Source organism: Gymnoscopelus braueri, assembly GCF_963280865.1.
Source record: "Gymnoscopelus braueri genome assembly, chromosome: 17".
NCBI classification, from domain to species: domain Eukaryota; kingdom Metazoa; phylum Chordata; class Actinopteri; order Myctophiformes; family Myctophidae; genus Gymnoscopelus; species Gymnoscopelus braueri.
In genome coordinates, this window is record NC_137617.1 from 25,082,531 (window position 1) to 25,096,295 (window position 13,765).

General features: G+C 43.9%; 1 protein-coding gene across 1 annotated transcript; it reads right to left on the minus strand.

Annotated features, from left to right (window-relative positions):
• Window positions 1–395: 395 nt before the first annotated feature.
• Window positions 396–13,765, minus strand: sbk1 (SH3 domain binding kinase 1). Its single transcript, XM_080455111.1, has 4 exons — window positions 13,525–13,765; window positions 3,098–3,342; window positions 2,060–2,262; window positions 396–1,281 (listed from the first exon to the last, which is right to left on the minus strand). Exons 1-4 carry the CDS (start codon window positions 13,560–13,562, stop codon window positions 460–462), a joined length of 1,308 nt encoding a protein of 435 aa, XP_080311237.1. The 5' UTR covers window positions 13,563–13,765; the 3' UTR covers window positions 396–459.

The window sequence follows — 13,765 nt, forward strand, 5'->3', positions numbered from 1 at the left end:
GTAGTTTGGTTCTCCCCAAGGCTTGCATTTGTAGAGAAGAAGTACTAGAACGACTAGAGAAGTAAAGAGAGATGTAGACCTAGTAGTGATTGAGAAAAGAGAGTATAGATGCTGACTTGTCTGTGATAGTGTACTTTTTTGCTAAATGCACTGTTTCGAAAAGGTTATCATTGTGCCTAATTCTGTAATTATTAGTACTGCTACAGTGTTCGAACAAAAGCACAAAATGGCACCATGAGTAGCTGAAAAAAAAACAACATCAGTGGACTGCCCTCTTAGCTAAGGGAATCAAACCATTAAAGGTGTGTGCCAGTCACAAATTGTCCAGAATGGTGGACCATTGATTGATGATGCCTTTGTCTGCAGCTCCGGATCCGGCACTGGGCTCATCCATATCAATGTTCAAAACACCTCACCACCTTACAAGACTCACAGACTCCACTGATCCTGCTGATACGCTCACACACAGATCTCAATGGCTGTGGCCATCACCATCTGGCTCTTATTTTTCTCTCGGCCTGGGGAGTGGTGCTGTCCACCAGAGTCCTCCCGCTGAGATAGTGGGTCTGAGAGGACGCTGCGCTTAAGTGGTGCCGGGCGCAGGCACGATGTTCCTGGCGGGGTGGATGGATCTGTGAGTCTATGACTGACGCGTGATGGAGTGGAGGACGGACAGCTCCCCAAACACACCCCTGAGCTTGACCTCTCTCCTCTCTTTGCCCGACATGACGCTCGCCGCCGGAGCTCACTGACCAGCTCGTATTTGACGAAGCAAAAGACATCTTTGACTCCGCAGCGTTTCTCCGGCTCAGCAGACAGCAGCCTCTGGAACATGCGCAGCGCATCGTCTGTGAAGCGGCGCCACTGAGACGGGTAAGTGCCCGCAGGGCATCCAGCCTTCTGCCAGCGCCGGAACTCCTCATAGAAGGCGTCAGCCGGCAGTGCCGCCTCCCAGGGGAAGTTGCCCGTCAGCATACAGAACACCAGCACGCCGAACGCCCACACATCTAGACTGGTGGTCACTAGGAACCCCTCAGATCGGCTGGCGCGGCACACCTCCGGCGCTGTGTACGGGATGGTGCCGCTAACGCGCTTCACGCGGCAGCCCACTCGGCGGGTCATGCCGAAGTCAGCCAACTTGACGCGACGGCACTCGCGGTCAAAGAGGAGGACGTTTTCGGGCTTGACGTCCCGGTGGACCAGGCTTTTGCTGTGCATGAAGTCCAGCGCCAGCCCCAGCTGCTGCATGCAGCGCTTCACCATCTCCTCTGGCAGTCCCACCTGATGGAAATAAGAAAGAGAGAGAGCATGAGAGAGAGAGGTTTGATAAATCACAGGAAGAGAGGAGAAAAACAGGGGATGTGAAACTGGCGGAAAGTTGAGGAGACAGCAAAGAATAAATGGAGGCTTAAGTATGCAGAAATTAAAGGGACGAGAAGGGAGGATAGTACAGATTATAAATAAAGAGATGCACATGCTGTACTGTATTGGTGTAGTTGCATAGATTGAGAATCGGGTTAAGTGAGGGTGTATAGGGGGCGCCTGCTGGCCTAGCGGTCCAGGTGCATACCACATATAGGCTCTAATGCCTATATGTGTCGCGGGTTTGAATCCCAATCCTGACGAAATTTGCTGCGTGTCACTCCCCATCTCTCTCTCCCTGTTTCCTGTCCATCTCCACTATCCACTATCAATAAAGGCAGAAAAAGCCCCAAAAATATCTTAAAAGAAAGAAAAAATAAGAGAGGGTGCAGACGAAAGAGTGAGATGTGTACAGCAGAATGGCGAAACAAAAGGTTCTAATATTAGATTGCTCTCATTTTTAACAAACCCGCAGGAGGACCTTGAAATCAAGGCTGAACCATCCGGAACGCACTGACAAGAGCACCGCACCGCATGAAACTCTGAGCCTGAAACAAGGCTCCAGTCCCCTGGAGAGCTTGTTAAACTGCAGCACACCGAACATGGCGGTGGATTGGATGGAGTGGCTCTGGCTGAGGATGGACGGTGACTGGTGGAAGGGAGGAAGAAGAGCAGGGGGCATGCATGATGGAGCTACCTGGGGGGGAATGATGTCGAACAGATCCCCAGCAGGGGCATATTCTTGTCCAAACACGTAGCTGTCCTCAGTTTCAAAGAGCACATCCAGGATTTTGATGATGAATGGGCTGCAGCCGAGTGATCCAGTTAGACTGTACTCCCGCAGGAAACTCTTCAGCTTCGTCTTGTTTTTAGTAACAAATTTGAGGGCCATCTTGGTGCCTGAAAAGTACCGCATACACAACAAAAAGCAGGCACACACACACCATTATATTTAATTATCAGGAAAAATCCTTATTTTGCAGTGTATGTCAATAAACAATAATTTAATGTTGCTGACATAACAGTAGTTCTACTCAAGTTACTGAATTTGCAAGCAATCTGTTATCTGATGCAGCAAATGTTAGGGGGAGATCCTGCTACAAGTTTATGTCAGCTGTTATGTTCATTCACTTGTGCTCACTCACGCGTAAGTACACACACACACGCACACACACGCACGCACGCACGCACACGCACACACACACACACACACACACACACACACACACACACACACACACACACACACACACACACACACACACACAGAACCAGCTGTTCACTAACACAGCTGCTGATATACAAGCTTTAGAGTGCTCACTGCTCACACAGCACGTTTAATCTTTAGTGCCCTCTCACTCTACTAAGACTTTACAATGCACTCTTTATAGGGCACTTCAACCTGAGCTAGCACTCTGGCAATTATACTCAAACATTCCCAAAGTAAACCAAAAGATCCAAACATAGCCATTTTTATTTTACTGCTCCGAAAAAGTTCTCTCTGCAGTGCTTGGGATGGGAGTTATTTCAATATTATGAGCAATTCTGATTTGTCTATTCTGATCAAAATGTACTGTATTGTAATTAAAATAGAAATAAAATAAACCATGTAAGAACAGAATAGGTCACACTGTACAAAAAAAGCCCTTTCAAAAGACATGAAAACATGGAATGAATACATTGTAGGAGAGAATTCTCTCTCCTCTGACCCATGCCCACTTCACCCATGCCTCACCCTGTGTGCGATGCGCCACCAGATCCACCTTGCCATAGGTGCCTTTGCCCAGCTCGCGGATGTGCTCATAGTGTTTGGCTACGTCTGCTGCTGACAGGGTAGTGATGGCCAAGGCCTGCATGTCCTCCACAGGCACCCCTTCACAGTAGGCCGTCTTAGATGTAGGCGATCCAAGTCCGCCACTGGCCACGCGACCCGGCCCTGACGGCGATAGCGACAGGCTCGCCTTGACGCTATGGGGCACGCTGAGAGACGGGAGAGGCACAGGATGTACAACAAAGAGGAACCTTTATTAGAATGATATATATTTTTTAAAAGAGTTAAATTAGTAGTTTTAATGCGTGCGTGCATACATGTGTCCATGTTAGGTGATGGTCAGGGCTTGTATGTTGCACATGTGAGTGTGCGCCTGTGTGTTTGTGTATGTGTGTGCAACTTGTGTTTACAGTGTGAGTGTCCAAATGAGAGTACATCCTACAGGGAGACTTGGGCACAGACTACACCAGGAGCGGAACGACTTTGAACCACTGGTGGAGCGTTATAGCGCCATTGTACGATGGGGGGGGTCTTTGTCGCTGCACTAGAGTCCTATGGGCTGGGGCGGGGTCTGTCAGTAGGGGGTGTTGAAGAACAGGAGTAGTAGGAAAGAGATGGGGGCTCTTCTCTGGCAGGTGAGCAAGTAGGGTACCGTGGGAACACAGAAATGTGTAAAAGTGGGGGAAAGGCAACAAATAAAGCATTATTGGCTGTAATAAAAAAGGAAGATAAAAGAAAAAGAAAAGGTCCTGCATTTTAAAACAAAATGTATTTCTGTGGATGTAGTCTTAAGTTAACCATTCTTCAACAGATGTTAATTTCCATGCGATCAATGCAGGGACGGGATCAACAGGGACTTGGCTTGTTGTTTTTCTTGGTAAATGTATTGAACTTCCTGTCCCTCGACATGGTTTTCACCAGAGCTCCCAGACACTGCTCCCTGCATGGCTAGCTTCAGACATCAACACTTTCTGGCAGAGCACTATTGGAAAATCAATAACGGTAGGAAGTTTGACAAATGGAAAAAGCTGACAGAGTCGAGGTGTGTACCTGCTGGTAAAGCATATGTCACAGATTATCTGTGCGTGCTCTCTGCAAAATTGCCATACTGAAATGTACTTCTGTACAATTGATACTGTGACAGACAGGAAAAAAAAGGTATTATTTAGTTCCGCCTGCTAAACACATTTGGGCTGTACAGAAGTCGCTTTGAGCAACTTGCTGAATTAAAGAAAAATCACAGCAAAAACGTTACTGCTGATTTTGTGATATACCCACTATTAAATAGGGCACAATGACCCAAATCGCGAGAAGAAAAAAAAAGAAAGAAAAACAAAAGGAAAGTTGCAAGCTAAGGATTGGGTCAGTCACACCAGGTGATGTTGAATGACAGTTAATTTAACTCACGAAAAGGGTTTGTTGCAATACGTACTCGCCTGCACCAAAAAGGGGCTTACTGTTAAGAAAAGCTGATCTAACGCACAGACGTGATGACCTCATCCACTGAGTCTGTGTCTGTCTCTACTAAACACATGCACATTATATTCACACCACAGAACACATACAAACAAAAACACAAGACACATGACCAGCCCAGACAATTCTACCCTTTCTCTCCTTTCTCCAACCAGCCTTTGTACTCTCCTCTTAACCAATAATGACTACTTGGTCACATTGAAACAGCAACTGCATGGCTGATTCATGAATACACAATCAGTCGTGTCTGCTCTTGTCATTTTCATTCCATAAATAGACACACTGGTACACCGCTGCCTGTGTCACAAAATGATTTTATACAAATGCCTTATAGCAGCTGAGGTGCTGTATGAAGCCATTGTTCAGACAGCCACTCGGAGTGTGTTACAAACTGGAATGCAATTTAAAGGTTTGCACATTACTCAGCTAGCTTGTGGTAAGAATATGATCAATGGCACAGCATAAATTACATGGAGGAAACTAAAATAGCATACAGAAGCTTTCTCCTTTGTGTTCTTGGCTCCAATCTTAGCAGCAAGAATCATTTAAAAAAAGCTCACTGAGAACACAACAGTGCCCTGTGTTACTGTATGCATCTTCCAAGATCATGCATTCTCCAAGGCTGTATCATAATAAGACTGTTGCATAAGAGGTTATGAATATCGTAGCCTGCCCATTTTATATAGCCCACGGCAAGTCAACATAAGTGCCCATCATTATTCAGAACCTCGTTTGTGCTCCAAGTTTGGGGATTAAACATTTAAACTTGACAGATAGACCGGGACCAGATTTCCCAAGACCACCCACCCTGCTGCCTGAACCCCCCCTCCATCACTCAGAAATGAACAGGATGAGGCACCATTTGTTTACTGGCACTCCTCCAGCTTTGGCGGGCTGTACGTGCGCTCAGGCTCCACAGGCGTAATGCACAGCACTTTGGCACAGAGCTTAATCACATTACTCAGCTCCCAGAAAGACAAAGGCACCCCACCCCCGGAAGGAAAGAGAATACCCCCAGACGCTCATAGAAACTGATTATTCCTAAATAAAATAAAAACATGACGAGTGCTCAGGAGATCACGGTCTTCTCTGCAGTTGCAGTGACGTAAAATGGGAGCTTCTAGGTGGAAGGAACTTTGTAGGTGCGTGGATAAAGTTAGCTTTGCGTCTGTGCAGGCTTGCGAGTGAGAAGAGAAGTGTGTGTGTGTGTGTGTGTGTGTGTGTGTGTGTGTGTGTGTGTGTGTGTGTGTGTGTGTGTGTGTGTGTGTGTGTGTGTGTGTGTGTGTGTGTGTGTGTGTGTGTGTGTGTGTGTGTGTGTGTGTGTGTGTTTGTGTGTGTGTGTGTGTGTGTGTGTGTGTGTGTGTGTGTGTGTGTGTGTGTGTTTGTGTGTGTGTGTGTGTGTTTGTGTTTCTGTCTGGCAGTGACGGTGTATCAGGCTGGCAGTGACATTCTATCAAAGGTCCTTTGTATTCCTATCTCTCCACAGGGAGCAGCTGGGACCCTCAGCATGCCTTGGTGGTTGTGTTCAACTAAAGGCACATGGGCATCTCCTCTCCTCTCTCCAGTCCTCTGAACTACCTAGAGTAACAAGGTAACATGGACTCAAACCCATATAAAAATGAGGATTTTGAACCTGTACTACATTCTTAATTCCCCTTTGGTATTTTCTCAATCAGTAACCGTTTTAAACCAACATGTGCAGCAAAACATATTTTTTTTAAATAAAGCATCTGTAACAAAAAACTAAGCAAAACAAACTCCAGGCACTCGTAAGACTCCATGTGTACATGAAGTGGCTGCTAAAGAAGCCCGCTGACCTTTCTCCAATAAAATTTTAGCTAGTGATGAGAGCAAGGAGCAGTCCTGCGATCCCATTCGCTACTGTTCCTTCCATTTCGTTTCAGTTCCCCCTCAACTCTGAAGGTCGGATGTTTGAATTCTATTCTTCTATTGTGCACTTGAGCACCAAGGCTGTTTTAGCCTTCCACATTTGTCACATTGTCTATCCATTGTTCTTGTTCCCTGACATGAGGACTATTAAAATTGAGTGCCTACTCAGCCCGGCTTAAAGGTTGTGCTGATAAGAGAGAGCCATCTGAACTTGCAAAAGTAATTGGAATTAAATCTCCATTGCATTACCATGAGAACCATTTCCCCAGTTAATTGAATGTAGATGGAGCCTTCAAGTGGATAATTCTCATCCATCACACTGTCATATGAACCTCATATGGGGATTATGATGGCGTATAGTTTGCTTGAGATATCGACCGAGCTATTTGACCTCCCTAATGCAAAATGCATGAATAATGCAATCATGGTTGCTTCTGACATGGCATTCATCACTATACACAGACGTCATGCAGATTGAATACAAAATGTTGACTATTACATACTGTAGGAACAGAGAACTTCTGTAAAGGTAAAGGTCTTGGGCTGTTTGTTTCAGACTTTGATATTGTATTATGCTTCATATGTGATGGTATTCATGTAAAGCCATGTAAACATAATATAATACAACAATATACTGTTATCTGTTAATCCCTGAAAAGAACGTCAAACAGGTATGTGTTGCGGTGGTTAGGCATGGCACATTAGAACAAAAGTGGTCGGGGTATTCAAATCTCTGACCTCAAAACCATTTGAATAGATTAGGCCTAAATCATGTCTGATTTCACAAATTCAATTCAATTTGATTTGATATGTTTAATTAATTTAAATATAGAATTGTTTATAACCGTGATTAATCACATGTTTTTTCATAGATAATCACGATTAATCGCAAATTAATACAAAAAAGATTATCTGTTCAAAATGTACCTTAAAGGGACTATTAGTCTTTATTCTTATTAACATGGCAGAGGACATATGTTTGCTTTAAGCAAATGTATGTTTATTTATTAATGTATGTTTATTAATGACATATTTTCCAGAAACCCTAAAATGGTAAAAAAAAAAAAAAAAACTCAAATGGTACACCATTAGCATAAAAACAGGCTGAGCAGATGGGCATAATGATCTGCAAATGTAACATTACTTAGTAATATGAGTACTCACTACTCACACAATTTAGTGCCCACCTTTATGCTTATAAAGGTTCACTAAAACATCCACTAAAAACCATTAACACTAAGTAATGGACCTCAAACAGGATTATGCAAAATAAAACTAAAACTAGAAAAAGTGCTCCTCGGAGCACAGGTCTCCGCTAGGTCAGGTACATTATTCTGGCCTCCTGGTGGCGCTATAATAGGCCAATGTGAAAAGGGTGCCACTGCATTTTGTTCCAAAAATGTGTTTTGCTAAATTAGACCTGCTGATGGCGCTATAACAGGCCAATGTGAAAAAGGGTGGCATTCCTTCCTTGGCCTAGTGGGAATCGCAAGCTGCGTTCATGATTTGAGGCATTTTGTTCAAAACGGACCAATCCTGAAAATTTTGGAAGCGAACCTTAGCCAATGAGGATGGAATATGGGAAATCGGACAGATCCGTGTTGATCACATGACTATAGAGATACTGTGTACCGATTTGCATGACGTTTGGATAAAATCTGTAGGAGTAATTAAAGAAAATGACTTTTGCACAAATCGGCCTCCAGGTGGCGCTATAACAGGCCCATGTGAAAAACTTGAGGCAGAGGTTCTGAATTGGCATCCAGGGAGTGTGTGTGCACAGTTTCGAGGCGACCGGGCCAACGGTGCCAGAGATTAGCTGCTAACACACGGACAGGACACACGGACAGGACACACGGACGGACGGACGGACGGACGGACGGACGGACGGACGGACGGACGGAGGGTAAAACATACTCTCTCGCCATGCCTTTCGGCCTGGCGGAGACAATAAAGTGAGCAGAGGATATTGTAGCCTCCCTGTTACATTCCAATCTACTGTTAACATTTTGCTCCCTTCTGAAAGTAGCTGAAGAAATGGACGTGGTAAATGCAAGTCCTAACTAGAAAAGTGTGCTCCTCGGAGCACATCGGGTCTCCACCAGGCCGGGTTGCCAACCCAGGCCCTGCAAACTTTGGTCATAGCAACTTGGAATGGGATCTAAAAAATCTAACTCATACATCTTGATCACATGACCCCAGAGATATTGTGTACCGATTTGTGTGAGTATTTGTAGCAGTAGAAAAAAAGTGTGTTTTGAAGAACATCTGGCACAAACAGGGCCTATAAGATGCGTCATGATCCAAGGAATTCAGGGGGAAAATATGTTGATTGTTCAAGAGTTATAGGCCAAAACGTGAAGTGGGCTGTTGTAGCGCCACCATGAGGAGATTTAAAAAACGTGCGATGGAGGTTCTTCCTTGTCTTAGAGGGAATGTGCGTGCAAAGTTTCCCAGCAATCGGGCACTGCTTTCATGATGTGTGACATTTTGTGCAAAACGGCCACCCCCACAAACTTTTGAAGCCAATCTGAATGGAATATGATAAATGTAACGTTCTTGATCACATGACCACAGAGATAATGTATACCGATTTGTATGAGGTTTGGAAAAAATCTGTAGGAGTAGTAACAAAATTTTTTTTTTCAAACATCTGTCTCATGGTGGCGCTATAACTGGCCGATGTGAAACATTTGGGGCAGAGATTTTTCCTTGGGCTCTAGGGAGTGTGCATGCAAAGTTTCAGCAATCGGACGCTGTGTAAATGATTTGAGGCATTTTGTTAAAAACGGGTCACTCCTGCGACCTGCAAACTTTGGAAGCCAATCTTATTCAATCAGGATGGAATATGAAGAATCCGACAGATCCGTCTGGATCACATGACTATAGAGATAATGTGGAGTGATTTGCATGATGTTTGGACAAAATCTGTAGGAGTAAAATAAAAAAATGTCTACCTGGCAGAGACAATGAGTTATGGGGTAACAACAGTAACGGTAGTGTAACATCTTGTACAAAAACCCTGGAAATGTAGGCATTTTCGACCACAATCTAACAAATCTACAAGTCATAAATATGTGCTTACACTGCGCATGCTCACAGACATAGAGAGCTGTGTCCTAAACTACGGGTACGACAAATGGCAAGAAAAGCAATTAATCACAATTAAACAAATTAATCGATTAATCATCCTTAGAATGTGGTGATCCTCTTCATCACTACAGAGGTCAAGCCCTCCCTCCTCCTCATCCTCTTTAATTTTCTCCTCTATTCATGAGAAATGTAAATAGTGGACTAATGAAATAAATAATTAGATTGCAGCGTCTGCTTTGCATCTCTCCTGCCTCTCGATGCAGAACTAATGGACTGGCTACTTTCATGGCTGTGGAGGACTCGTTATCAGTGAAGATCGACGTCCAAGACCGGTGAAGACCGGTGTCCAATTATGTGTGTCAGACATCTGGGTCAAATCAGACACAACAGCTGAACCACATTGTGATTGATATTGTCTCAATGTGTGTTCAAACATTTGAACACACACAATGCAGACATACAGTACACAATGCAGACACTGTCTGCTTGTCTTTCTGTTTCTATGTTGTCACTGGGTGCAACTACGATTGCGTCAGTCGATTAAAAAACTAAAATATATATATATATATATTTTTTTTTTTGATTTATGGAAAATATTTGTACAGGAAAAAAATTAAACCCTGTAAAATAAGCAATAGAATAATAGCTAAGAAAATAACCTCTGCAGCCTAGTATGAACCTGCGGTTATGAGTCAGAGTAGAAACAAGCAACTTTAGTCTGTATTTTACTTACTTAGAAATAAACTCAGAGTTAAATTACCTCTGAGGATTTTACTGTGTGCCAGGCTCAGTGGAAAGCCAGTCGGGGTCTCCTCACACAAGCCAGTTTCATTTGCCTCAGCAGTCACCCGCTCAGGAGTAAATAACTGAGTCATCCACCTTTAAGCCACTGAATATCACATAAGAAGAGCAACAACAACAATGAGGAGGAGGAGGAGAAGAAGAAGAACAACAACAACAACAAAAAGAAGAGGGGAAAGAGGAGAGAGCTAGTGAACTCGCAGCCACACACTTTGGCAAATCATCCTCCCTCCAGTCCATCCCAGCTCTCCATCTTAGCAAGACCTCCTGCTAGGGCTGTGCATGCTGTGTGACCACGCGACACCACCCAGCCCCCCAGACACCCCACACACCCTGGTTTGTCTTGCTTTTCCTCTCCTTAGACTCCCATCAACTCTTTCTCTTTGTTAAACACCCTGCAAAAATGCCACCTGCTGAAATGTCCATCTCTCTTTCTCTCTCTCTCTCTCTCACACACACACACACACACACACGCGCGCACACACGTGCGTGTGCGCGCGTACACACACACCAGCCAGCCAGGCAGGCAGTCACCCCTGCCTGGACAAACCAGCAGATGTGAAGCTATAACCCAAGGTTAAACAACCACGGAGGATTCAAAGACAGTCTGAGAATAGAGTTTTGTTGCTACATTACCGGGACACTGGACCATGTTTACCACAATATAAAATGAAGCTACTGCAAAACTGCTAAAGGAAAATAGAGACATAACTGTAGCATCTGTCATCATTACTGGTTACCAGACCCTGTCTCACAACTTCAAATTGTTAAAGAGGTGGTACTGTAAACAACTCCTCGCAGGGACCGTGCCAAAGGTTGATGATGATAATAATTATCATTATCATTATGGTCAGAGTGATCATGTAATTTGTCGCAATGGAACATAAATACGCTAAGCTGCCCTGGGAACATGATGTACCCCCCAACCCCATCAGTAGGCTTCTAATTGGGAATATTCATGAGAGGACATAAACAGAAAGAGAAAGACATCTGACAATAACCAAAACATCCCTCCTTAATTAAGTCACGCAGACAGCACAGGAGGCTGGCTTCCCCGTTAACTACATGGGGGATGTTGAATGATGGCAAAGCACTATTAAGGGGGATCGCTGTAACTGATGCAAACTATGATATATGACCATGGTTACGGGATCCTCTACCCTGTTCATACAGCATAGCCGCTGACTGGAGCAGAATACCCTGATGTTGATTGTTAAGAATGCTGAGCCCAGGGCTGCAATCCAATCCACTCGGCTTCAACCCCATCCGTTACTCCGCTCCCCATCACTCTGTCTCGTTTTCTCTTGCGCTCCCTTTCTTTCTCTGAGTATCTCTCTCTCTCAACCCGTGTTGTGAAGCATTGCTTCACCTGCCATTAAGTATGTAATCCTGAAAAACAGCCACCAGCCCTATGTGTCATCGCTTAATTTCTTTGTTGATTGTTGCATTTTCGTGCATGTCTGCGTGAGCATGTGTGTGTGTGTGTGTGTGTGTGTGTGTGTGTGTGTGTGTGTGTGTGTGTGTGTGTGTGTGTGTGTGCGTGACGACCCAAGTGCCCTGCGCTGCCAAGCAAACACAGCACTGTTCACACTATTACTGTATAATGTTAACAGGATAGCAAGCCTACAATATAAAATTGCAGAGTTATTAATTATGTAGTGTGGCTCTTTTCTGGCATCTTGGGTGAAACAAGATGCCTTCTGTAATGTAGGACAAACAGCCTAAAATAGCAGCAGTGGCTTTTGTATGAAGCAGACGATACACTAACTTTGTTCAATGAGGTAATAATATCTGGCATGTGTAATAAAGGCAAGATAACTTTGATGAGGAATTTCACTTGTATTTTGGATGCTCTGGAAAAAACATGTAAATGCTGTTGTTGTAAAGGTCACAGCCATCACTTCTAGTTATTTTGAAGCAATAAAATGTTTTCTAACCAAAAGGAAATCCATCTGTGCAGACTATCATCATCTTTCATTTAGAGTCCATTACCAGGCAGCCACCCAGCTTTTCTGACTGCTTTCATAGGGTTACCTCAATATCTAGTGCTACATATTTAAATGCATTAGTGAGTGCTGAGTGCCCTCTCGGTTGATCTAAAGGCCTTCATACTGAATTACTACATTACTACATTACTACATTACCACCTTCCACATGACAAAATTAACAATGTATCTGTATTGGCAAGTAGAGTGAATAGTGATGGCAAAGGTTGATAGTTAACTATCAACATTTTAGCTTAAAATACCAAAGAACATACAGTAGCCTTTACTTGACTGTAGGTTGCGTTTTTTATACTGGGATACATTCTCTCTTTAAAAGATAGTCTATTGACTTATTCATTACATATTAGGCATATAGGCTACATTCACTTGCTATAATCCCCCTCCTTTTCCCCTCTACACCAAATCTCTGTGCCGAAAATAGCCGATCTACAAGCTCACAGCTACATGAAGCTGCAAGCTTGTTGATCGGCTTTTTTTCACCGACTGCTCACCCCAAGAATGGGGACGCTAGGGTTCATGTGGTTAGAAAGCTGGGCTCAAAGTTCAGGCATGGAAAACATATGCTAAATTCAGGACAGGATAACGTATTTTATGGAAGTGAATGCATTTACAATTTGCAGCAAATGGTGCTACATTTTGTGTGTAGTGTAGCTGACCCTGCACAACCCCTCCTATTGATTTGGCTCAAAACAAAGTGTGTAATTTTGGGCTTTTTTCAAGGTCAACATGGAATGGCCAGTGGCCAGTGGTTCTCAACCAGTGGTCCGGGGACCACCAGTGGTCCTTGAGGGGGTTTCAGGTGGTCCCCAGCTAAATGATTGAGAGTTGGTAGCCAAATGGACCCTTATAAGGTAAATCTTTAACTCTTGAGAGCGTAAAAAAAACCCAGAATGGATCCTTACGGGTCCATTTGGTTTCATTTTACGCTAAATAAAATGATTGTTAAACATCAGCATTACTTAAATTACAAGAAGTCTACACAATTAGAGATTAGATTAGAATGTAGAAGAATTGTTATTTTGATCAACGTTTGCCTGTCATGTCTTCTATTGGTACCTATGTTGTATATGACCTAGTTTTAGAGGACCAGGGCATTCATCCTTCTCTGAGGGTGTCATCACTCACCTGCTGGCGACCTGCCTCTCTCCTCCATGGTCCTGCATCCGAGCGGCGCGCAGGTCACCTGCGCTCTGCTCGCCACCAACTGATCCACTGGTACTGTGTCTGCAGACGATGGGCGGTTGTTGTTTTCAAAATATTCGTTTTTTTTTTTTACAGCGTTACGCATACAGGGTATAATAATGCGTGAATTGATCTTAAATGACTGTAGGTTTTTAGGAATATGAGCGGCAGAAAACAAGATCAC